This window comes from Molothrus aeneus, chromosome 16, assembly GCF_037042795.1.
Source record: "Molothrus aeneus isolate 106 chromosome 16, BPBGC_Maene_1.0, whole genome shotgun sequence".
Taxonomy (NCBI): domain Eukaryota; kingdom Metazoa; phylum Chordata; class Aves; order Passeriformes; family Icteridae; genus Molothrus; species Molothrus aeneus.
Window position 1 is genome coordinate 1,830,608 of NC_089661.1, and position 25,156 is coordinate 1,855,763.

The following is a 25,156-nucleotide window of genomic DNA, read 5'->3' on the forward strand; positions in this document are numbered from 1 at the left end:
TTGTGTGAAGGACACACAGCAGACTGCCAGAGAGGGAAAAGGAGCCCAGGAGGGATCAAAGGCTCAGAGGAGACTCCTGGAGCAAGGGAGAGGAGGCTGAGATGCCATGCATAGTTTGGGAAGCCCAGGACCTGAGGGACTGGAAGCTCTGGGCATGAAGGCATCAGCACAGCAAGCAAAGAGCCCATGGCACCTCCCCAGGCAGGGCAGAGCCTGGATCTGCTCCATGGCTCTGCAGGTGTGTGCCAGGCTGGCAGGCAAGGCCTGCCCTGCACAGGGACCCAGCTCTGTGCCACCTCCCTCAGCCACGGTGCCACCATGGGATGGTGCTCACACAGCCCGGAGGAGCAGCTCAGGGTGCAAGAGAATTCCCTGCTGGTCACCAAGGACCCTCCTGCTCCAAACCAAGGTGTCCAGAACTCCCCTATTGCAAACCCAGACCTTCAGCACACTCCTGTTCAGAACCAAAGCTTCCAAAATTCCCCATGGACCCGTCAGGGAAGGTTCCACAAACCCTGCTCTGCTCTGTGCACCCTCCCTGCCAGGACAGTGGTCCCAAAGCTCCAAGCAGCCACAGAGGTCTAGCTGGTTGCTGCATCCATGCAGCAAGCACAGGGAAAAAATTCCACAAGGATATCCAAATTTTGTTTTCCCCCCAGCTGTAAACTCCTCACACACACACACCCAGTGAGCAGGGTGAAGAGCAGCCACTCCCCTGGAAAAAACAGGGAATGTGGCCAGGCAAAAGGGAGCCAACAGCTGCCTCTCCATCCCTGGCCAGCCAAGGGCAGCCCTGGGACACTGACAGGACACAGGACATCCCCAGCAGCCTCTCCAGCCAGGCTGGGGCTGGCTGTCACTCCCCCATCAGGGACTTTCAGTGCAGAATTCTCCAAGCAGAGCCCCAGGTTTCTATGTTTGCTGGGGATTTTGTGCTGTGTTTGTTTGGGATATGGGATGGCAGAGCAGCCCCTGTGCCCACAGCAGCCTCACCCTTTGCTCCCTGCCCCCAGCAGCTGCTTCTTTCTAAAGGCTTTGGGCTCCTGGAGTTGTGCACATCCTGCTGGAGCCCAGCTCCCCCTGCTCTCAGATGGATTTTCCACAGCCAGGCCCTGCCAGATGACGCAGCTCCCACAGCAGCTCCTCTGCCTCTCCTCCTCCTCCTCAGGGGACAGGAGGAAGCAGGAACAGGCTGAGGAGCCCTTCCAGCAGCAGCAGTGACTCAAACACAACACAACAGCCCTGGCATTTCACCACGGGACACTGCACAGAGGGAACGGGAGCTCTTTCTCCTGGAAATCTACAATGTGTTATTAAAAATAATGTTAAAAATAAATAAATTGGGGTGCTCTGAGGCTGTTCAATGCTGCCAAACAGGGAAACAGCCTGGAAACAAAGCTGTAACCCCCCTTGGGACACTGACAGGACACAGGACATCCCCAGAGCTGTCACCAGCCCATGCCATGCAGAGCTGGGACACACCAGGACACACAAAGGAACTCAGGAATTCATGCACGTGTGCCCAGCACACAAATTCCCAGCAAAAACCACTGTCCCTCAGTGCTTCAGCTTCAACAGGATCACAGAATGTGGGAACAGGGAGCAAAGGCACTTTAGTCACTCTGGCATTCCTGGGAAAAGAGGATTTGCTGTGGCAATGCAAGGAGCTGGATGGGAGAAGTCTCCCAGCAGCCTCCACCATTCCCTGCTTTAAGAGCAGTTTTCTCCATAGAGAGGGAAAAATCCTGACCAAAATCAGGAATAAAGTGCCTGGACCAAGGCCATGAGGAGCCCCATCCCTGACCCACTGGGGTCTGTCTCAGGCTGGAAGGTGAGGCTGGGGGTGTTTATTCTATTTAATCTGTCAGAGCTGGGGCAGTTCTCTGCTGTTCATGGGCAGTTTTTCTTTATCTCTCCCACAGCCAATCCTCCCTGCAGGAGATCTCTGCTGTCCATGGCCACTGAGTGTCCCTGCAGGGCTGATCCAATTCCAGCATCCCATGGGGAGATGCTGCGCCCAGGGGAGGAGCCAAGCATTCCTACCTGGGTACAATCTGAGGTGCTGGGACAGCACAGCAGCCTTTGCCCCCTGCATTGCCAGAGGAGCAGCTTCTGCTGCCCTGCATGGCCAGAGGGAGCCCAGGCCCATCTCCAGCAGCCCTGGAGCTGCAGAGGAAAACTCCCCCCTTGTGCAGGATCCCTGCTCCAGCAGAGCCACAGCTGGCACTGCAGGAGGGCTGAGCCCCCATGGGATGGGGCTGTGCCACCCCCTGACACACAGGGGACAGGGCATGGTCTCACTCTGGCAGTGGATTTTCTTTTTGTACTATTGCATTTGTATTCATTTTTAGTTTTCCTGGTAAAGAACTGTTATTCCTGCTCCCATATCTTTGTCTGAGAGCCCCTTAATTTCAAAATGACAATAATTCAGAGGGAGGGTTTTTTTCCATTTTCCATTCCAGGGGAGGCTCCTGCCCTTCCTCAGCAGACACCTGGCTGTTCACACCAAGAGAGGTTCTCCCATCCTCAGTTCCCTGGAGGAAAAGCCCAGGCCAGCCCCAGAAGCAGGAGAGCTGTGTGCCAGGGAAGGATCCACCACCACTCACAGGGATTTGGGCTCTCCAGCTGCTCTCCCCATGGAGCCAACACCAAGCATCCAGCACAGCACTAGTGCCACTTGGCAGGAACTGTCCCCATGGCTCTCCTTGGTCCTGTCCCCTCCTCCTCCCTCCCCCACAACCCACAGCACCATTGATAACTTCCTCTGCCCCACACCAGCTCTCCAGGGAAGGGGAAGCCTTCAGAACCCAAAATTTGGGGAGAAGAGACCATTCCTGCAGAGCTGTGAGCCATGCAGGAGCCCAGGCTGGCAGTACCATGGCTCCATGGCATCTTCAGGGCTGCTCCTTGGCCTTGGAAGTTTTGGGATCCCAGAACAGGGTTCCTGCCAGGCACCACTGATGTGAGCTGGGACTCCCCTGTGAATACAGAGCCCTCTTTCAGCCTGAGCTGTCTGCTGCCACCAGCACATCAAAGGCCTCCAGCACAAGGACATGGAGTCATTCCAGAGCCCATAGAGATGCCCCAGGGCTGGAGCCCCTCTGGAGCCAGGCTGGGAGAGCTGGGGGTGCTCACCTGGAGAGGAGAAGGCTCCAGGGACACCTCAGAGCCCCTTGCAGGGCCTGAAGGGGCTCCAGGAGAGCTGCAGAGGGACTGGGGACAAGGCATGGAGGGACAGGACACAGGGAATGGCTCCCAGTGCCAAAGGGCAGGGCTGGATGGGATATTGGGAATTAGGAATTGTTCCCTGGGAGGGTGGGCAGGCCCTGGCACAGGGTGCCCAGAGCAGCTGGGGCTGCCCCTGGATCCCTGGCAGTGCCCAAGGCCAGGCTGGGCAGGGCTTGGAGCACCTGGGACAGTGGGAGGTGTCCCTGCCATGGCAGGGGTGGCACTGGATGGGCCTTAAGGTCCCTTCACACACAAATATTGGAAGATCCAAAGCACAGACACACGAGGATATGAACAATCAGTGATTTTGAGAGCAGCTGAGGAGATCCTGATGTTCCTCCCCCTGTGGCTGCAGCCCTGCCTCTGCTGGGAGGCCTCAGGCCTGGACCTAAAGCATCAGCCCCAGCACCACCCCATGAGTGGGAAGGGGATTGAAAAAGGCCAAGATTTGAAAGTGGACAATGAAAGCTGAGAGGAGCTTTAGGGGCTCTGCCTGACGTGGGACAATGAGGGAAGCACCATGTCCTGCACACTGGGCTGGCTCAGCACCAGCTGCACTGCAGATGTCCCAAAAACCTCATCAGGAGAGCAGCTCAGAGCCCACCCAGAACAGCTCAGAGCCCACCCAGAGCATGGACTTCACCCTGAAAGGAGCTGGGAATGCTTCTGGCACTGGGAGAGGCACTGCAGGTACAAAACACACAAATCCCCAAGGGCAGAGTCCCTCTGTGTGTCCACAGGCACCTGCACATGGGGACAAGGCCTGGGAGCAGCCCCAGGGTCTGCTCTGGGCCCTCCTGACCAAACACACCTGGAAGGGTCCAGGGGAGGGAACAGGGCTCTCACTCCTCAGCAATTCTCATTTTCAGCAGTTTAGGGAGGCAAAACCTCACTCAAGCTCATCTAAACCCATCACCCACATGTGCCCAGGTGGGACCTTCACAAGAACAAAGACCCTGAGGGGATGGAACAGAGCTGGGAAGGGGCTGGAGCACCAGGAGGGGCTGAGGGAGCTGGAAAGGGGCTCAGCCTGGAGAAAAGGAGGCTCAGGGGGGACCTTGTGGCTCTGCACAACTCCTGACAGGAGGGGACAGCCGGGGTGGTCGGGCTCTGCTCCACGGAACAGGGACAGGACAAGGGGAAACGGCCCCAAGCTGTGCCAGGGGAGGGTCAGGGTGGATATTGGGAAAATTCCTTCATGGAAGGGTGGTCAGGCCCTGGCACAGCTGCCCAGGGCAGTGGAGGGTCCCCATCCCTGGAAGAGCTCACACAAGATGCGGCTGTGGCACTGGGGACACCTTTCAGGGGTGGCCCTGGCAGTGATGGAGCAGAGATGGATCCCAGAGCTCCTCAGTTTCTCCCTGACTCCCAGCCCAGCAGGACCAGTCTGGCAGCTTTGTACCTCCCTTCTCCACAGGTGCCTGAATTCACACAAGCACACAGAGGGAAGGGCTCCCAGGGCTTGGCAGGGCCAGGAACCCACAAAGGAATGATGGAAAGATGGAGCCAGGCATGAGGAACAGGGAGAAGCAAGCCATGCTTCACTGCCAGCAGATCCCCAGAGCTGGAACAATGTTGGTTCATTGTTGTTCAGGCTCCATTCCTAGAGAAAACGTTGGCACCATGGCAGAGGGGATGCTGAGGGTGGCCCAGCAGGAGCTGTCCCTGCCCAAGCAGCTGAGGCTCAAGGGAAGTAATTTGTTTTGCAAAATTCCAAAGGCAGGAATTAAAGGAAAAAAAAAAAAAAAGCCCCTGGGTTCCAAGCAGATCATTCCTCTGGTGATGAGCAGCAAACGAAAGTCAAACAGGAATAAAGAGCAGAGGGATTCTGTGGGCAATTGTAATGATTATCAATTATTGTCTGGGCTGTTACATAATGCTATCAGCAGCCTGGGAATGCTTTGGGAGAGGGCTCTGTGGGCAAGAGCAGCTCCAAATGAGCCCTGTCTTGTGGTGCACTGTCATATTCCAGTTAATTATGGTGACCCCAATCCAATTTTAATCAATCACAGCCTCAGGAAATGCTCTGCTCCTGGGAGGAAGCTTCTTGTGAATGCACCTCTCTTCTCTCAGTATTTACAGGGGGTTATAAAGGAGAGGGAGAAGGAATTTCACACAGGCAGACAGTGACAGAACAAGGAAGAATGGGTTTGAACTGAGAGATTTATATTGGATATTACAGAGAGATTCTGCCCTGGCAGGGTGGGCAGGCCCTGGCACAGGGTGCCCAGAGCAGCTGGGGCTGCCCCTGGATCCCTGGCAGTGCCCAAGGAGAGACTGGAGCAGCCTGGGACAGTGGGAGGTGTCCCTGCCATGGCAGGGGTGGCACTGGATGGGCTTTAAGGTCTTTCCAGATCCCTGAGAACCCTCAGATGGTCCCTTGGCTGCTGCTGGGGCTCCTGTGGCACAGCACGTGGCAGCTCTGCAGAGGCGGGGCTGAGGCTTCCCCTGGGTAACCAGGGCTGCTTCACTTGCAGGAATGAGCTGCAATTCCAGAGGAACACAACTTACCTTGATCAAAACCAATCCCAGAATGGGTGGGGTTGGAGGGGACCCTAAATCCCATCCAGTGCCACATCCCTGCCATGGCAGGGACACCTCCCACTGTCCCAGGTGCTCCAAGCCCTGCCCAGCCTGGCCTTGGGCACTGCCAGGGATCCAGGGGCAGCCCCAGCTGCTCTGGGCACCCTGTGCCAGGGCCTGCCCACCCTCCCAGGGAACAATTCCTAATTCCCAATATCCCATTCATCCCTGCCCTCTGGCAGTGGGAGCCATTCCCTGTGTCCCGTCCCTCCATGCCTTGTCCCCAGTCCCTCTCCCAAAAATCCACCCCCCACTCCACATTCCCTGCACTCTCAACCTGCAGGAACCAGGCAGAATGAAAAGGTTGATTTAATAAACTGGGAGCTGGGATAAAATTACCACCAGCACCCTCCTGCCAGCCCACACAGACAAACCCAGCCTTTGAGCATTCACAGTCCTGCAGGCTCCATCCCTCCAGGATAAGCATCCCTCCATCTGATCCCAGCCACAAACACATCACCAGAGCTCTGCCCAGCTCTGAACTGCTCCCAGCCCTCCCCACCACTCCCAGGAGGCCTCCCAGGAGCTTAAAGCCAAACCCAAGCAGGAGCAGCTAAAAAAACCCAGGAGCACAGGAATCATCTCTTCCTTGGAGGCTTTTGGGATATTTATAAGTGAATCAAGTGAGCTGAAAATGGAATTTGCAAAGCAGCCACCACCTCGCCCAAAATTACACAAAATATGTTGGCTTGGAAGCCTTTTCCTCTCTGAAGGAGAAAGAAAAACTCCTGTCTTGGAGCTCCTGGAGCACATAGACCTGTTATTTATTGATGGTGGTAAAAGCCCTTTGAAGAGGGAGGAGAGGAGGGAGGAGGAGAGGAAAGGGCTCCCACCCAATCTCCCAAAACCCACAAATTCCCTGCCATGATTTTCTTTGGGGGAAAAAAACTGGGCCCTTGGTCAAAGCAAGCAAAATATTCCAGATTTGTTGTTGTTCCAAAGCACACAGGGGTGTCCATAGGCACCTCCTGCACAGCCAGAGCATCCCCCAGTGCCATCCCAGCCCCTCTCCACAGCAGGAACCAAATTCCAGGAGCTGGACTTGCTGCTCCTTCCAGGCCAGGATATTCCATGTAGTTAAACAGCAATTAAAGCCTCTGGAAGGTGCAGCAGCAGCAGCACAGTTGGAGGCAATTTAAGCCTCACTGGCCTGTGAAAGCATGAGAGGTAATTTTAGAAATCTCTTCATAAAACCAGCATTTCCTCTGCTCAAACTGGGTAAGAACCATGAGAAAATGGAAAAATAAAAAACAAAAAAGGGGTTTCCTCATGACAGAGATCATTAGATTTCACAGGGAAGTGGGACAAAACCAAGGGGAAGAGGGAGGAGATCCCAAGCCAGCTGCAAGGCCAGCATGGCCAAGGGAGATGGAAGGAGAAAGCCCTGGATCCAATCCCCACCTCCCCAGGACCCATCAGAGGGGAGCAGGAACAGCAGCCTGGCATCACCACAGGAGGAACCTCTAAAAAGCTGCAGTTTGACACCATCCAGACTCCATTACAGGAAATAACTGCCAGCTTTTCAGATTGTTTTACTCAAAAATAAAAAGCAAGTGCAGGATTCTTTGCAGCTGCTGGAGTGATCCCTGCCAGCCCCAAAATGGGATTTGTTCTGCAGCTCTCAGCTCAGGCTGGGCACCCCATTCCAAAAGGCTGAGAAAAGTACAAAAACCTGATAAAACCCCTCAGGAACCATCCCCAGAGGAAAAGTTAAAACTGAATATGGAGAGCTCAGCTGAGGATGAGCTGATGTGGTGGCAGGACAGGTATTGAGGGATGGAAATGTTAAAGAAAGCAAAATAAATCACACTGACATGAAGCTCAAACTGATCATCCAGAGGGGAAAAAAAACAAAAGGCTGAAGATCCCTTGCAACAGGAGCCTCTGGAAGTGAGTGAGACAAACTCTGGGATTTCTCTTAATTGAGCCAAGGCAGTGAGATCATGTGGTGCAAGAGGCTTTTCCTTCTCCAATTGTCTGTTAGATCAAAACAGAAAAGGAAAAACAACCCAAGGTGCCAGCAGGATGCTTGTCCTCAGCCTCACAAACAATCCATTCTCCTCTGAGCCTGCTGGAAATAAATCCAGGGAGAAGAGCCTTGGGCTCTGTCACCTCAGCCAGCCAGACACAATGCAGGGCTACAGGAAAATTTAATTTTGGAATAAAAATTTAAACCAAAAGTGGTTGCACAATGGCTTTAGGTTCTGTGCAACGCCCAGAAGTGCAAGACACAACCCCTCCTGCTTTGCAAGGTGACATAAAAGTGACATCAAGTGTGTCCCCAGCTCCCTGCTCGCTGTTTAAGCCAATCTTACTCCACCCTTCTGTCCCAGCCAGTGGCTCCAGGGAGCAGCAGATCCCAGAGAAATGCAGGGAAAAGGGGGAGGAAGGAGACAATAACAACACAGCGCCCCTGGCAGCTGCCTCCCAGGTGGTTTGGGAGCAGTCCAGGGAGTTTGGGTGAAAAATCAAGTGGTTCTCAAGGAAAGTTAAGTTGTCCTCAAGACCTTTCTGTCCCACATCTTGTTTGTAAATCCATGGAGCATATCAGGGGTCCATGGCAGCAAAACAATCTGTGTTGGACACGCACCCTCCTGGGAGAGGCCGTGGGGGACCATCCCAAGGCTGTCCCTTCCCTTGGCTCAGGTGTCAGCCCCAGCACCGCCTCCCTCACCCCTTGGAAGATGAAGGCACTGGCAAGAGCTCAATCCCTATCAGCTGTTGTTATCTCTGCAGATCAAAACAAACTGCCTTTATCTCTGCCCTGATCTCTTCCCCATGCCAGCAGCACGGCCACAGAGCTCTCCCATCAGCCCTCCAACACCCCAAGCTGCTTAAGCAAAACCCCATCCCAATCCCATTTTTTATCGCCATGGAGAGAAAAACACCCAATTCACCCGACCAGAAACCCCCAATTCCACGGTGTTTATGGAATAAACGCCAGCTGGTGCCTTCCCTTTGACATTTAGCTAATAATTGTTGCAGCCAAACGAGCTGACAGTGCTCACTCAGCAGCCCATGAATGCCTCTGGTGTTTGACTGAGCGCTAAAGACAACACTTGCTGCTCTCCAGCTCCTCATCCATGTGGATACACACACACACAGCCCCTCCTGCAGCCCTCTCCAGCCTCGGGAATCAGCTGCTGCTCCTGCTTCAATTTAGCCATTTGTTCCACCCCTGTGGGCAGCAGGGCAGGAGGAAAGGAAGGAGGCACCTCCAGCAAGGGGCTGGAATTTGTTCCTCATTAAGTGCCCTCTGTGGTTACCCAGGCAGCCATCACACCCTGACCCCTCTCTCACAGCACCCATGGTTGTGGCACAGCCTTTATTTACACCTTCTGGGTCCCATTTAGTCCCCTGAGCACTGTTTTACCCACTGGGGATGTTCCTGCCCTTTAACTCCCCCCTGAGCTGATCTCCATTTTCCAGAAGCCCCACTTTGGGCCCAAGTTCAGCTGCTTCACAAAAAATAGGTCAAGGAACTCCTCCAGAACTCCTCCCGTTATTACTCCACACATCAGGGGGCTCAGGCTGGATTTTGGGAAAGGTTCTTCCCCCAGAGGGTGCTGGCACTGCCCAGGCTCCCCAGGGAATGGGCACAGCCCCGAGGCTGCCAGAGCTCCAGGAGAGCTTGGACAGGGATGCCGAGGGTGGGATTGCTGGGGGGTCTGTGCAGGGCCAGGAGCTGGACTCAGTGATCCTTGTGGGACTAAATGGGACCCTGAAGGTGTAAATAAAGGTTGTGCCACAACCAGAACTGGGGTGCTGTGAGAGAGGGGTCAGGGTGTGATGGCTGCCTGGGTAACCACAGAGGAACAAATATGATCTGCTGGGAGCTTACAGACACAATCACCAACCCCTTCTCCTCCTCCCTCAGCGTGCCCTGGTCCTTTCCAAGCTGCAGACTCACACCAAGTCCTCCTGCACACACAGGCATCCCCTTTCCTCCTGTGCCAGTCCCCTGGAGCGCCCAGGACCTGCTGGCCCAGGCACTGCCACACCAACCTCCCCAAGGTGCTCAGCCCCGAGCTGCCCTGCGTGCCAGGAGCTGCCCGTGCCAGCCTCCTGCTGAAGAGAAATGGCTTTGCAAAGCATCCTTTAGGGCAGCACAGGCTGTGCTCAGCAGGAGGGAACAGGGAGCTGCAGAGAGCCCCTTCCCAGCCAGATCCATGTGGACACCATGCAATGGCACAAACACTCCAGGGACACCCCCTTAGCTTCAGAGTGACCTTAGCAGCCCACAGCCCCACGCCAGGCCATGCTCTGAGGTGTTTTCCCGGCTCAGTGAGGCCCCTCTGGAGCTCTGGCCCCATCCCCACACCAGCACCGGGCACTGCTGGGCTGAGCTGCACCCCCAGAGCCACCTGCCATGTCCCTGCCACCTCCTGTCCCCATTTCCCACGTCCTTGGGCTGCTCCTGCCAAGGGACACGGAGGAACACAGTCCCCAGGGAGGTGGCACAGGAGCCTCCATGGACTGTCTGCTGCTGCCTCCTCTGCTGGGGACAGCAGTGGGACACGGCCGTGGCACAGCGAGCCCGGCCCGGTGGCACATGGAACCTGGCAGGACAGGACAGGGTAGAAGAGAGGATTTAGGAACAAAACCTCTCTGCTGGCACAGGCAGGAGCAGCCGAGGTACCTGAGCTCACACCTTGAGACCCCCTGCACACACAGTGCCCCCTCAGCAACACAAAGAAGTTCCCTGTCTCCACTCTGCAGGGCTGTTTTTCTGAAATAAATGCCTTTGTTTTATCTTTGAGAGGTGTTTCGAGCAGGAGGACAGGGATAAAAAGCCCCCCTCCACCGAAAGCCTCCTTCACACATGATTTGCTTTGTCATGGCACTTAAATACCCGCGCAGCAGCCAGGGATGGAGAACGAGAGCAGACCTGGGCAGGCACAGGGAAACTTCACAGCAATACCTGCGTTCCTTAAAAAAATAAATCTTCTTTTCCTGGTAGCGATGCCAGCCCAGGCCAATGCGTGAAACACCGACAGATCCATCTCCGTGCCCTGGTGAGCGCTGCCGGAGCTTGCTCCATTTTGGCTCAGCCCAGGCAGCTTCAAATTACATCGCTGTGATCTGCTGCAGGGGAACACCGGCTGGCCAGGGCACAGAGCAGCAGCAAAGGGGAAAATGCACATTGAGGCTGTCAGAGCCCGACAAGCGAGGCAGCAGGGAGCCAGGGAATGGCCTGGGCTGGGAAGGCCCTGAAGGATCCCCTCGCTCCAAGCCGCTGCCACGGGCAGGGATGTTCCCGTTATGGGGTGACCACGGTCAGCAAGGGGGGCACGGAGCAGCCCCGGGATGATGTGCCCGGGATGTCCCCGTGCCCAGGCGAGCCCCGAGGCGGCAGCGATGGAGAACAAAGAGCTGCGGGCTCCCGGCGGCTCCGGCTCCTCCCGGGCGCAGCGGGGGCCGCTCGGGCCAGCGTGCCCTTCACCCGGGGCGATGCCAGCGCTGTCCTTGGGGACACGGGCGCTCTGCAAGGGCCGCAGCTCGGACAGAAGCCACCATCACCCTCACCCTGGGGCGGCGGGGCCACCGGGCACCAGGCGGGGCCGCCCCCCCGGTGCCCCGGCCCGGAGGCAGCACCGGGGCCCACGGTGGGCAGGTGCGGTGCCCGGTGCTCACCTGCTCGGCGCCGTAGGCCGTGGCGAACTGCACGAACTCCTCCACACGCACGAAGCCATCGCCGTCGCGGTCCAGGGCGTCGAAGACCGGCCGGAGGCGCGGCTCCTCCTCGGGCGGGGGCTCGGCGGAGCGCTCCGGGCCCGGGCTGCCCCCGGCCTGCCCCGGGCACCAGGGCGGCGGCCCCGCGCCGGCAGCGGCGGCATCAAGGGCCCAGAGGTCCAGATCCAGCTCCGGGCCCAGCTCTGCCTCCTGTTCCAGCTCCGGGTCCGGCTCCAGCTCCAGCTCGGGCTCCGGGCTCAGATCTGCCTCCCTCTGTTCCAGCTCCGGCTCCAGCTCCGGCTCCGGGTACAGGTCCAGCTCTGGCTCCGGTTCTGGTTCCAGCTCCGGTTCCCGTTGCAAGTCCAGGTCCGGCTCCAGTTCCAGCTCCAGCTCGGGTTCTAGGTCCAGCATTGGCTCCGGTTCTGGTTCCAGCTCCGGCTCCGGTTCCCGTTGCAAGTCCAGGTCCGGCTCCGGTTCCAGGTCCAGCTCTGGCTCCGGTTCTGGTTCCAGCTCCGGTTCTGGCTCCGGTTCCAGCTCCGGCTCGGGCCCCGGTCCCGGCCCCCGGGGCAGCGGGGGCTCGGTCCCAGGCGGACGCGGCTCCATCTTCAGCGCCGGCGCTCCGCGCCCGCCGCCGCCCGCCCCGGGCCATGCCCCGCGGCCATGCCCCGCTCACATCGGGGCGGTGCCGGTGCCGGTGCGGTCTCCGCGGCACTCACGGCTTTGTGCGAAGAACGCCGGCCCCGCCCGCCGACACCGGGGGCGGCCCCGCCGGTCCCGCCCTGCCCGGGGAGCGGCGGCTCCGAGCGCCGGGGCCGCGGGTCCTGCCCGGGACCGGGGATTGGGGGAGGCGGCGGCAGCACCGAGGAACAACCCCGCGGGCCGCCCGCCCGCCCGCGCCGCCGCTCCGGGGCCGCCCGCGGACAAGCGGCAGCTCCAGCCCGGCCGCCGCCGCAGTAGCCGGGGCGGTGACGTCACTCGCCTGCCGGTCCGGTTCGCCCCGCCCCTCCGCGGCGCGAGCCCGTGCAGAGGCCACGCCCCCTCCCCGGCTCGCGCGCGGCGGGGCGGGGCCGGCGGAGAGGGGCGGGGCCAGGGGAGCGCGAGCACGTGGGACCGGGGGGTGCCGTGAATGGGGACCCCCAAATCCCCCTGCTGAAAAACCGCGCTCCGGGACCCCAGACTGTGTTCCGGGACCCCCAAACCCAAACCGCGCTCCGGGACCTGGAGTGCGGCAGTGGTGAAGATGGAGCTGCATCCACCTGGGACCAAACCCAAACCGTGCTCTGGGACCCCAAACCCAAACTGCGCTCCAGAACCCCAATACCAAACCATGCTCTGGGACCCCAAACCGCGCTCCGGGACCACAAACCCCTGTGGGGGGAGCCGTGCAACAGGCCTGCCCAGCTGCTCCAGGTGTGAGCCCCAAATCCCCCCGGGGATATGAGCCAGTGGGGCAGCACTGTGTGCCCCGGGATGCCTGAGCTGCTCCAGGGGGGACCTGAGCACCGGGACACCCCTGGGACTGTCAATGGGTTAATTAATTAATTAGTGCCCGTGCTTAGGGCTCACAGCCTGCAGGCTTGGTGCAGCTGCAGTCTCTGCTGGAGCACAGGGATGACCCTGCTAACACACCCCTGAGCTGGCCCAGCAGGTGGAATTACAGCCCCTGGGTATAATTAGCAGCAAACTTGATGAGCAAGAGCATCCCTGGCCCCAGTGACCCTGCCCAGGCCAGGGATGTGTGTGACATCTCAGGAGCAGCCTGGTTGGGCCACAATGTGTCCCTGAGCACACTCAGCCCCAAGAGCCAGAGCTCAGCAGCATCCCCAGGGAGGATGTCATCCCTGTCCAGTCACCCCACTGCTGGAAGGATGGAAACCTCCACTCCAAATCCTGCTCCTCAGCACAGCCATTCCTAAAGGTGAGCGGGGCAGGAGGGGGCTCCTGGGTCTGTCCCACAGAGGGAAGCACAGCTGCACCTGCCTCAGGCATCCCCTGCAAAATCCCCTGGGCAATACAATTCCCAGTTTCCAGACAGCTCAAGCTGTGGGTTCCTGCATGGATGGGGCTGGCAGGGAAGGAGGTCCCTGCAGGGCAGGAGGTGACAGCCCAATGCTGTGAGAGGCAGCTCTGCAGCCCTGCACGGGCTCCTGCAGCTCCAGGCTGGGCCCAGAGCTCTGTCCTTGCCCTGGTGCTGGGGACACGTGGCCAAACTCAGCTCCCTCCTCCTGGGGTGGCCACGGAGCCAGGACAGCCCTGACAGTGCCTAAGTCACCTGGTCATGGTGGAACAGTGAAATCCATGGAGCCTCCCAGAGCAGGGCTGCAGGTCAGAGATGAGGCTGCAGCTGGGCAGAAGGGCCAGCACACACCACACAAGCACCTTCTCCAGGAGAAAGCACATCCTGGGATCCAGCAAGAGGAATACTGCAGCCAGAGCCAAATCCCAAGAGCCCAGGCAAAGGATGCACCCAAATCCCAGCCCAAGCACTGCATCCCCATCCCCCTGAAGGGCTGAGCCTCTCACCAAAGCCCTCAGCACCTCCCAGCACCTCTTCTGCTGGGAGCACCTTCCCAGAGCCCTGGGGCTGAGGAGCTGGCAGGTCCCCAAGCTCCGTGGCCTGGAGCACCACAGAGCCAAGGACTGGAGCCACACAAGGCCCTGGCAGTGGCAGCAGTGGCTCTTCCCTCCCTTAGCACCCAGTTTGGACCAGTCAGCTGGGCAGGGCACTGGTGCTCGTGCAGCAGAGAGAGGCATCACTGCTTCAGGGGGCAAGTTCTTTATTTGTGGCCTGGAGGAAGGAGTAAAACCTGGCAAGTCTACAATCAAGTAGGAAATACAATTAAGTGGGAGAACAAGCTTCATTGAATCCAGAGTGAGCCTAAAAACGACCACCAGCAGCAGCAGCAGCAGGAGGGTGCACACAGGCAGTGTGTGTCCCCAGGGGCAGCAGGGACAGGCTGGCTCCAGCAGTGCCATCCCTGCAGCCCAGCAGGAGGAGAGGCCTGCCTTCCAGCTCTAGCCCTTCACCTGGCCTCAGCCCGAGTGTCTGCAGGCACAGTGTGCCACTGGTGTGACAGACAGATGGCTGTGGACAGACCACTGGACACCTGCAGTGCTGAGGGGCAGAGCTGGCCCTGGGGATCTGCCCTCACACCACCTTTGCTCTCGGGAGAGGGGCATCCCAGCTGCACCCCTGGCAGCCTCTGGGAGCACTGTCCCACCCAGGACCCCTCAGGGGATACAGCCACCCCCCTGCCAGGCAGAACTGAGCCCACCACACTGGGTGACCCCGACCCCAGGTGGGCTGAGCTGCTCCCCCTCCCAAAAAGGAGCTGCTGCTGCTGCTGCTGGGGCTCCTGTGCAGTTCTCAGGCTAAGATAGAGGAGTAAGAGGAGGGGTAGCCATGGGTGGCACTGCCTGGGGCTTGGGAAAGGCCACAGGAGCAGCTTGGAGGGAGCCACAAAGGGCCAGTGACCATCTGAGCCCTCTGAGCTGTCTCTGCACCCACAGCCACAGCAGCTCAGAGGGCAGCAATGGCACAGGATGGGCTTGGTCCCCACCCAGCACCCCAGAGCTGTGTCCTCCAGGCAGACACGGGGCTGGCAGTGCCACCAGTGCCACCAGTGGCCAAGGAGAGGCTGTGGCTGTCAGCACTGGCTCTGGGAGATGTCCCCACACGGTGTCCCAGGTCACGTCTGTCCGTCGGTCAGTCCCAGGCCGTCCATCAGTGGGGTTGGTTTGCTCCTGCAGCCCAGACATCTGCAAGAGAGGGTGGAGGTGGGGACAGAGCCCTGCTGGGGCCTGCCCAGCTCCTGGAGGCTGCCAGGTGGGACACAGGCAGGGAGGAGAGGAAGGCAGGACACCCCTTCCCTGCCAGGCTGCAGGAATCCATGGAAGGAAGAGCCTCTTGGGGCTCTTTGTGCTCAATCCTGCTGCTGGGGCACAGAAAATGGGCATCAGGTTGCTTTGGGGGAAGCTCAAGGTGGCTGGACAAGTGTCCACAAGACACCATGTCACAAGCCAGGCTCACAGGGCAAATCCAGCAGGTTCTGCTCATCCCAAGGACTGGCCATGAGGACACTGTACCCACTGCTACAGCAGCCATGCCCCAGGAGAATCATGGTTAAGAATCATCACTGAAGTGGGAAAAGCCTTCTAATACCATTAAGTCCAACTGTTCCCCCAGCACTGCCAAGACCACCACTAACCCATGTCCCCAAGTGCCACATCCACATGGCTTTTAAATCCCCCCAGGGATGGGGACTCCCCCACTGCCCTGGGCAGCTGTGCCAGTGCCTGACTGCAGGAATGTGCCTCCTGTTGATGGAGTGACAAATTTAAAAAGGAAAAAAGCCCAGAAGTTTCTCTCCTCAATTAGGTTAAGACACCTCATAGGACCTGGGGGACTTCACCTCAAACTTAAGGACAGCCAATTGAACAGGAGCCAAAAAGTCCCACCTGAACAATTTACTAGAAAAAGACAACAAAGAAACGAATGGCTTTTGTGAGGTGTTTTACCAGGGGCAAGAACCTCTTGCACCTGACTCAGATTTTCTCTGTAAAGAGTTTGTTATTTTGCCTTTTATTAAAACTTTTCTGTTTCCAACACTACCACAGAAGCCATCCTGCTGATTTTATGCCATCTGAGGTGGCTGAGCTATCTCGGGTGTGATATAAATATCCAAGAGCTCATAAGAGCTGGCTCAAGGAGACCATTATATCACCTGACCATCCCCTTCCACAAAGAAATTTTCTCTTAACACCCAACCTACACCTCCCCTGGTACAGCCTGTCCCTGTTCCCTGGGAGCAGAGCCTGATCCCCCCGGCTGTCCCCTCCTGTCAGGAGTTGTGCAGAGCCACAAGGTCCCCCCTGAGCCTCCTTTCCTCCAGGCTGAGCCCCTTCCCAGCTCCCTCAGCTGCTTCTCACAGACCCCATGCCCCAGGGAAAAGCAGCGTTTCCCTGAGGAGCCCTGCTCCAATCCCACGAGGGGGAAATGCAGTCACCTAGAGTTTAGCAGAGGAGGAGGAGGCAATACCCAGCAAGGCAGAGAAGCTGTTGGGGGAGGTGAGCCAGCTGCCACCATCCACGACCAGGGTGGTGCCGGTGACGTAGGACGAGAGGGGGCTGGCCAGGTACAGGGCGCTGTGCGCGATCTCCGTCTTGTTCCCCGCGCGCTGCAGCGGGATCACCGAGAACTGGTTGGATTTCTCTGCAAATTTCCCACCTAAAAGGAGCAGGAAAGAGTCCATTTGGACCACGGGAGGACTGTCCACCACCATGGCTGGCCAGGCACTGCAGCACTGCCCATAGGGCTGGCTGAGTGCTCCAGGGAGATCCTGGCACAGCCCTGGGATAAAAAACTGGGAAGATTTAAAGGAGGGGAGCCCAAGCCCAGCAGGGATTTTGTACTGACCCAGCGAGCTCAAGAATCTCAGAAAACTTTAGAACAATGGAATGGTTGGGGTTGGGAGGGATCTCTCCTCCTCCCCTGACATGTCCAGGGACACCTCCCACTATCCCAGGTGGCTCCAAGCCCTGCCCAGCCTGGCCTTGGGCACTGCCAGGGATGCAGGGGCAGCCCCAGCTGCTCTGGGCACCCTGTGCCAGGGCCTGCCCATCCTCCCAGGGAACAATTCCTAATTCCCAATATCCCATCCAGCCCTGCCCTCTGGCAGTGGGAAGCCCAGTACAGCACTCCTGGAGCCCCTTTAGGCCCTGGAAGGGATTCTGAGGTCTCCATGGCTCCAGAGCAGAGGGGCTCTAACCCTTGGAGCATCTCCATGGCCTCTGGACCTACTCTAAGAGCTCCAGGTCTTTCCCATCCTCTGGGGCTGCACCAGCACTCTGCTGATGGACTACAAGAGCCAACCCTGAGGCAGGGCTGAGTTTTGGGGGAGCACATTCCATCATGGCATCAGAGAGCCCAAACTGCTGCCAAACCAGTGCCCTGGGAGGTACCAGGGATGTGGGAAGGGCTGTTCCCACAGAGCTGTGCCAGCCAAGGCACAGCACAGCAGCAATCCCCACGAGCTGTGTGGCACTGGGGGTCCCTCCCAGTCCCCTCCCAGCAGGGCAGTGCCAGGGCAGGGCTGTGAGCCCAGGCTGCCTCACCCAGGCGTCGGAAGCCCTCGGTGCCCGAGATGGGGCCGGGGGCCAGGCTGTTCACACGGATGTTGTTGGGTCCCCACTCCACTGCAAGGTGACGGGTCATGGCATCTGGGGAGGGATTGCAACAGCAGTGAGAAACAGGGAGCAGAGCCATGCCAGCAACTTCTTTGGAGAGGGAAAAAAAAAGCCACAGAACAGTCTGGCTGAGAGCAAAGGGCCCTGGAGGGGAGAAGAGCCTCATCCCAAACCCAGGCATGCAGCAGCCACACCAATTCACCCTCACTGCCCCTCCCCAAGGCATCTTCCATGCCAGTATTTAGGAAGGACTGGCCCCACGTGGCTCAGAGCCCCAGCAGGGTGTGTGCAGGTACCTATGGCAGCCTTGGCAGCCCCAGCGTGCACCTGCAGGGCCTGCCCTCGGTAGCTCAGGGTGGCCGTGATGTTAACGATGACCCCGCCGTGGTCCTGGGGGAGGAAGGGAGATGTGGAGTTAGGCAGGGAGCAGCACAAAGGCTCACAGAGGGCTCTGAGGGACAGGAGACCTGGGCTTGGAGGGACAGTCACCCACGGGCACTGCCAAGCCATCACTGGGGCAGCTCTGATGAATCTCAGGGGTGGGGCAGCCAGCTGGAGAGGTGGGACATGCAGGGTAGAAGGAAAGGCCAAGGGAAAGTGGCAGAGCTGGAAAGGGAGCAGGAGATCAGCTGCTCCAGGTGACAGAGCATGGAAAGGTGCTGCAACAGCACAAAGCCCCAGGGCAAGGGACAGGAGGAGCCCCAGGGATCCCTGGACGGGATCTGGGCAGGGAGGCTCTGGGTCCTTGCAGTTCCCTGATTTCCCCAGGAGCACAGTGTGGTTTGACACTACCCCTGCCTACCAGAGCCTCTCCTCAGAGTCCCCTGGCTCTGTGCCACTTACCCGGAAATATTTCTCAAAGAGGACTTTGGAGGTGTTGAAGGTGCCCATGGTGTCGATGTCTATCACTGTCTTGAAGGCGTTGAAGGACAGGGCACTGGCTGGGCACAGGAAGTTCCCTGCAGCACCTGAACCACAGGGACAGGCAAGACAGGGCTGGGACAGGTGTCAGGGCCCTTCTGGGACAGCGAGGGTGAGGGACAATGTCTGCATGCTGGAGAGCACATGGAGACAGCCCTGCTAAGGGGTAAACTGGTGGCTCTGGGTGCCCAGCAGCACAGGCAGCACGAGGGGAGCAGGGATGATCCACACCCAGACAAACAGGGATGGCCATGTACACACACAGAGATCTCTGCTTCCTCTGAGCCCCCAGGAAAACACCCGGCCCAACAGTGAGCCCAAACAGCCAGGAGCCCTGGGAATAGTGCAGTAGGAGGGATAGTGCAGAGGGGCTCCAGCCCTTGGAGCATCTCCATGGCCTCTGGACTTAGTCCAAGAGCTCCAGGTCTTTCCCATCCTCTGGGGCTGCACCAGCACTCTGCTGATGAGTGAGCCAAACCCCTCAGGCAGGGCTGAGTTTTGGGGGAGCACATTCCACCATGGCATCAGAGAGCCCAAACTACTGCCAAACCAGTGTCCTGTGCAGCCTCACCATTGATGAGGATGTCAATCCTCTTGAACTCCTGCAGTGCCTCGTCCACGGCGGCCGTGATGGTCTGCGGCTGCCGCACGTCGATGCACAGGGGCAGGCACTGCTGCCCTGTGGCTGCCACCAGCTTCTTTGAGGCCTGAAAGAACAAAAAAAAAACACTTGAGAGAGCCTGGTTGCACCCTGCTAGCCCTGGGGTAGCCAGGGAAAGCTCCTGCATGGTGTAACCCAGCACGCTGGGCAGGCTAAGCCCAGGTACCTGTGTGGGCTGCCATGGACACAGCACAGCCCAGGCAACATCTCTGCAGGGCAAGTACAAAGGTTGGACCCCAGCAAGGTTTTTTTGGCAGGAGCACAGGCATAATTGCCCTTTAGATCCAAAAAGTCAGTGGGCAAAAGGGCAAGGACACAGCAGCCAGGTGTCAGGCTGTGAGACAGAGCAGCTCTGCAGCTAAGGGTTTGTCATGTGCCACCCCTGTAGCTCATTAAGAGTAAGATCTTCCCCAGCAAATTAAGCACAGGGGACACACACTCAGCAGCAACTCCACACAACACCCAGAGCTGCTCCAGCTTCTGTTTTGGGCTCTGTGAGAGGTCCTGAGCCCTAACAACACACAGGTGCAGGAGTAGCTGGAGTCCTGGACTGCAGATTCTGTGGCCTCAGAAGACTCAGGCCCCTGAGGACTAAAAACCTGCTGAGCCAGCTTCTTCTGGCACATGAGTGTGAGGGGTGGGAAATGACAGCCAACCACACCTGCACCGTCCCCTCTGCCCCAAAACACAGGATACCTGTGCAACACACAAGCCACACAGCCCCTGGCATCTGCTCCTACTCCACACTGAGCTTTCAGTCCAGCCCTGGGCTCTGCCCTGCTGACAAACCTCCCCCACAGCTCACTTCTGTCTCTCTCCCGTACAAAAAGCCATCACGACCATGGAATAGCCCCCACAAAGCAGGTTCCAGGTTAACGGAGCTGTGCTGGAGGTGCGGCGGGTGCAGCCCCAAACCTGCACCCAGCCTGCCCAGCACCGACAGAGTGCCCGGGGCTGGCAGGCTGGGAGGCACTGGGAAACACTGGGAGGCTCTGGGAAGCAATGGGAGGCACTAGGAAGCAATGGGAGGCTCTGGGAAGCCATTCCTCCTACTGCACTGTTCCCAGGGCTCCCGGCTCCACCGGCAGAGAGCAGAAGGATCTCGGGGGCTCGCAGGCGGCTGGAGCCCGCACTCACCTCGGCCACCCGCTGCAGGTTCCTGCTGGCAATGACGGTGCGGCAGCCGTGCCTGCGGGGAAGGGGCAGGTGAGACGGGCCGGGCTCCCCAGCAGCACCTCGGGATCAGCTCGAGTGCTCCCTGCAGGAATTGCTGCTGCTCCGAGCCCGCGGGACGGGGAGAGGCAGGGCCCTGACCCCAGGGCCTTCCTGAGGGCTCTGCCGCCCTCGGCTGCACATCCCGGCTCTGCCAGGGCCGGGCACCGCAGCGGGGAAACGACGGGACGGGGGAAAGAGAAGACAGAAGAGAGAAGAAAGAAAACAGAAGAGAGAAGAGAAGGAAAGTGAGGGGAAAGAAGGGAAAAGGGGGGAAGAGAAGAAGGTAACGGGGAAAAGAAAAAGGGAAGGAGGGGACGGTCCTAGGGCAGGGGCTCCCGCACCTCATGAAGATCTCGGCGATGCGGAAGCCGATGCCGGAGCCGCCGCCGGTGATGAAGGCCACCTGGCCCCTGTGGGACAGAGGCACGGTGAGAGCCGGGCCCCGGGGAGGCGGCCCCCGCGGCCCCCCGGAGCGCCGGCACTCACTGGAGCAGGTCGGGGCTGAGCAGGTGCCGGTACTGCGGCAGGCACTCGTCCCCATCCTCGTCCGGGGGCACCCGCGCGGCCATAGCGGCCTCGGCCATGGCGGGGGCGGCGCTGCTCACTGCGCCTGCGCGGGCGCCGCCGCCGTCGCCTGGCAACGGGGAGCGCTTCGGGACACAGCGACACCGAGCGGCCATGGCGGGAACTGCAGCGCGGGGAGACCGGGGCCGTCCCAGGGCTCCCGGTGAGAGATCCCGGAGATATCCCAGAGATATCCCAGTGAGATATCCCAGAGATATCCCAGTGAGATATCCCAGAGATACTCCAGAGATACTCCAGAGATATCCCAGACAGATATCCCAGTGAGATATCCCAGTGAGATATCCCAGAGATACCCCAGAGATATCCCAGAGATATCCCAGTGAGATATCCCAGAGATACCCCAGAGATACCCCAGAGATATCCCAGTGAGATATCCCAGAGATATCCCAGTCAGATATCCCAGTGAGATATCCCAGTGAGATATCCCAGAGATACCCCAGAGATACCCCAGAGATACCCCAGAGATATCCCAGAGATATCCCAGTGAGATATCCCAGAGATATCCCAGTGAGATATCCCAGACATACTCCAGAGATACCCCAGAGATATCCCAGAGATATCCCAGACAGATATCCCAGTGAGATATCCCAGTGCGATATCCCAGAGATACCCCAGAGATATCCCAGAGATATCCCAGTGAGATATCCCAGAGATACCCCAGAGATATCCCAGTGAGATATCCCAGAGATATCCCAGTGAGATATCCCAGACATACTCCAGAGATACCCCAGAGATATCCCAGTGAGATATCCCAGAGATACCCCAGAGATACCCCAGAGATATCCCAGTGAGGTATCCCAGAGATACCCCAGAGATACCCCAGAGATATCCCAGTGAGGTATCCCAGAGATACCCCAGAGATACCCCAGAGATATCCCAGTGAGGTATCCCAGAGATACCCCAGAGATACCCCAGAGATATCCCAGTGAGGTATCCCAGAGATACCCCAGAGATATCCCAGTGAGGTATCCCAGAGATACCCCAGAGATATCCCAGTGAGGTATCCCAGAGATACCCCAGAGATATCCCAGTGAGATATCCCAGAGATAACCCAGTGAGATAACCCAGTGAGATATCCCAGAGATATCCCAGAGATCTCCCAGTGCTGTCCCAGTGCTTCCAGAGATATCCCAGACATATCCCAGTGCTGTCCCTGTGATCCCAGTGACATCCACCGTGCCAGTGGCGTCCCAGTGCTTTCCAAAGCGTCCCAGTGGCCCCCAGTGCCACCCAGTGGTGTCTCAGTGTTTCACAGTGGCATCCCAGCACCTCCCAGCGGTGTCCCGGTGCCACCCAGTGGTTCCCAGTGGTTCCCAGCGTCGCAGGGAGCCCCCAGTTTTACAGCTCAGACCCCACCCCGGTCTCTTCCCGTCACTTGCAGAGCCCCTGAAGCCCCCTGGGCACAGCCCAGTTCTTCACAGGGCCTCCCAGTACAGTTCCAGTGCTCCCAGGGACATCCCAGTCCATCCCAGAACTTCCCAGCACTATCCCAGTTTCCCACAGAGCTTCCCAGTACCCATCCAGTGCCCCCCAGGAACAGTCCATGAACATCCAGAGCTTCTCAGAGTCTCCCAGGGACATCCCAGTGCCTCACAAAGCTTCCAGTACCAACCAGTACCTCCACAGATGTACCAGTGGCATCCCAGAGCTTCCCAGCACAGCCCCAGTACTCCCCAGAGACAGCCCAGGGTCTTCTGGGGTTCCTCTGTGCCATCCCAGTGCCTCCCAGAGCTTCCCAGTACCACCCCAGTGCCCTCCGGGGACATCCCAGTGCCCTCCATTATCACCCAGTGCCTCCCAGAGCCTTCCTGTGACACCTCAGTGTCCTCTGGTGTCACCTCAGTACATCCCAGAGCTTCCCAGTGTCTCCCCAGTCTCCCAGTGACATCCCTGTGCCTCCCAGAGCTTCTCAGTGCCTCTGCAAGGACATCCCAGAGATTCCCAGTACCATCCCAGTGCCTCCCAGAGCTTCTCAGTACCACCCAAGTGCCCTCTGGGGACATCCCAGTGCCTCCCAGAGATTCCTGGTGACATCCGAGGGAGGAGACCGGAGTCAGAGCTGGGGACACCGGGGTTTATTGGGGGCGGGGGTGTCCCCGGCCGGGGCCTGGCCCTAGAGCCCATAGATGTTGTCCCTGTCCCTGCTGTCCCAGGCCACCAGCTCGTCCCGCCGGAACCAGAAGCCGATCTCTCTCTGAGCCGTCTCTGCGGAGTCGCTGGCATGGACCACGTTCCTGCGAGGGGACAGGGATGGGGACAGTGCCACGGCCCCGGCGTCCCGCCCCCGCGGCCCTACCTGGTGATGTGCACGCTGAGGTCCCCGCGGATTGTCCCCACTGCGCTGCTGTCCCCGACCATGGCCCGCGTGCACCGCACCACGTTGTAGCCCTCCCACACCTGCGGGACAGGGACAGGGACAGGGGTAGGGACAGCTGAGTCCCCCGCACCCCCCGGGACCCCCGGGCTGTCCCCTCACCATGGCCACCACCGGCCCCGAGGTCATGTAGGCGACGAGCGCGGGGTAGAAGGGCTTCAGCCGCAGCTGCTCGTAGTGCTGCTCCACGAGCCTCCGGTCCGCCTGGGGCAGCGGCGGTGACAGTGACACCCGGGCGGTGTCCCCGGCCACCCCCGCTCCCGGAGCGGTGTCCCCGCGGGCCCGGCTACCTGGAGCAGCTTCATGGCCACCAGCTTGAAGCCGCGGCGCTCGAAGCGCTGGATGATGTCCCCGAGCAGCCGCCGCTGCACCGCGTCCGGCTTGGCCACCAGCAGCGTCCTCTCCTGCAGCGCCGCGGGGGCTGCGCGGGTCACTGTCACCACCGCGGGACACGGCACCCACCCGACACCGGCACGGCGGCAGCAGGGCCCCGAGCTGTCCCCGCGGCACCACGGGCTGTACTCGGCCCCGAGGTGCCGATGGGAACCCGCCACCATCGCTGTCCCCATCCCCGTCCCCGTCGCTGTCCCCATCCCTGCTTCCATCGCTGTCCCCCTCGCTGTCCTCATCCCTGTCCCTATCGCTGTCCCCTGGCCAAGCTGTGCCTCTCAGGCTGCTGGGGTCCCAGGGGATGTGTCACAAAGCCCTGACGGGTGTTGGGGATATGTCCGTGGCCAGGAAATAGCCTTTAAGCCAGCCATGTCTGTGCCGTGTCCCCGTGCTGGGGACTGTCCCCTGCCTGGCCCCGGGCCCTTCCCCCGCCCGGTCACGGCGCTCCGCTGCTGGAGGGAAAAATCGGTGACCGAGGGACGGCAGGGTCCGGTCCCGCTGTCACCCGAGGGATGGCAGGGTCCGGTCCCGCTGTCACCCGAGGGACGGCAGGGTCTCACCCCGCCGCTGGCCCTGCCGCGGCTGCGCCGCAGGAGGGGACAGAAGCCCCAGGGGACAGCGCATCCCATCCGCTGGAGGGACAGAGGGGACAGGAAGGAGGGGAAGGGAGAGGGAGGGAGGAGGAAGGGAGAGGACACTTCACTGCCAATCCCTTCGGGGACGCGTCCCGGGCTGCGGGTCCGGGTGGCCCCGGTGCTGGAGGGGACAGAGCCGGACAAACCGAGCCCGTGAGCTCACCCGGGCACTGCTGGGCACGGCTCGGCTCTGCCAGGGCCCTGCCCTGTCCCTGTGCCCCGCATCGAGGTGCCCCCAGCACCGCCCCAGGGACACTGAACCCCTTGGGACCAGCTCCGGGCTCTGTCCCATGCCGGCACACGGGGCTGGGGACAGCAGGACCTGGCACCGAGTCGGCCCACGAAGGGGTGACAGGAGCCCGTGAGCCGCCGCCCGCCCGGCACGGGGGCGCCGGGGACACTGTGGGGGGATGGGACACAGAGGGGACAGGGTGGGAACGGGAGCTCTGAGGGGCAGCACAGGCAGGGGACAGGGGTCAGGACGGGGATGAGGAAAGGGTCCCCAGGGGCAGGGACAGGGAAGGGGCTAAAGGCCCCCAGGGATGGGGACCGGGTCCTCTGGAGCAGGGGTGGGGACAGGGTCCCCAGGGGCGGGACAGGGACGGGCCGTGTCTCACCGGAGCCGTAGCAGCGGGGCGCGGGGGGGCTCCGGCCGGGCTGTCCCCGCGGGAGGCTCCGGGCCAGGCAGCGCCCCAGGGAGCCCAT

At 59.7% G+C, this 25,156-nt stretch overlaps 3 protein-coding genes across 5 annotated transcripts in view; all 3 read right to left on the bottom strand.

Annotated features, from left to right (window-relative positions):
- RAB11FIP3 (RAB11 family interacting protein 3) overlaps window positions 1–12,102 on the bottom strand; it is an 86,435-nt gene extending 74,333 nt beyond the window's left edge. For both annotated transcript variants that reach the window (XM_066561230.1, XM_066561229.1), the window contains exon 1: window positions 11,446–12,102. In XM_066561230.1, coding sequence (XP_066417327.1) covers window positions 11,446–12,087 — 642 coding nt within the window. In that variant the 5' untranslated portion in view covers window positions 12,088–12,102. The remainder of the gene's footprint in view (window positions 1–11,445) is intronic.
- A 2,142-nt stretch (window positions 12,103–14,244) lies between these two features.
- DECR2 (2,4-dienoyl-CoA reductase 2) lies at window positions 14,245–21,059 on the bottom strand. Of its 2 annotated transcripts, none has more exons than XM_066560654.1 (9): window positions 20,954–21,059; window positions 20,809–20,877; window positions 20,390–20,441; window positions 19,163–19,298; window positions 18,514–18,638; window positions 17,967–18,060; window positions 17,599–17,703; window positions 16,523–16,711; window positions 14,245–15,243 (listed from the first exon to the last, which is right to left on the bottom strand). In XM_066560654.1, the coding sequence occupies exons 1-9, from the start codon at window positions 21,049–21,051 to the stop codon at window positions 15,209–15,211; spliced, it is 903 nt and encodes a 300-aa protein (XP_066416751.1). In that variant the 5' UTR covers window positions 21,052–21,059; the 3' UTR covers window positions 14,245–15,208. The 2 variants fall into 2 exon arrangements, with proteins under 2 accessions (XP_066416751.1, XP_066416752.1); XM_066560655.1 differs by having other exon boundaries at window positions 16,491–16,711.
- A 2,106-nt stretch (window positions 21,060–23,165) lies between these two features.
- On the bottom strand, window positions 23,166–25,156 carry LOC136563695 (nucleoside diphosphate kinase, mitochondrial-like). Its single transcript, XM_066561243.1, has 5 exons — window positions 25,069–25,156; window positions 23,717–23,847; window positions 23,529–23,630; window positions 23,349–23,449; window positions 23,166–23,286 (listed from the first exon to the last, which is right to left on the bottom strand). The coding sequence occupies exons 1-5, from the start codon at window positions 25,154–25,156 to the stop codon at window positions 23,166–23,168; spliced, it is 543 nt and encodes a 180-aa protein (XP_066417340.1).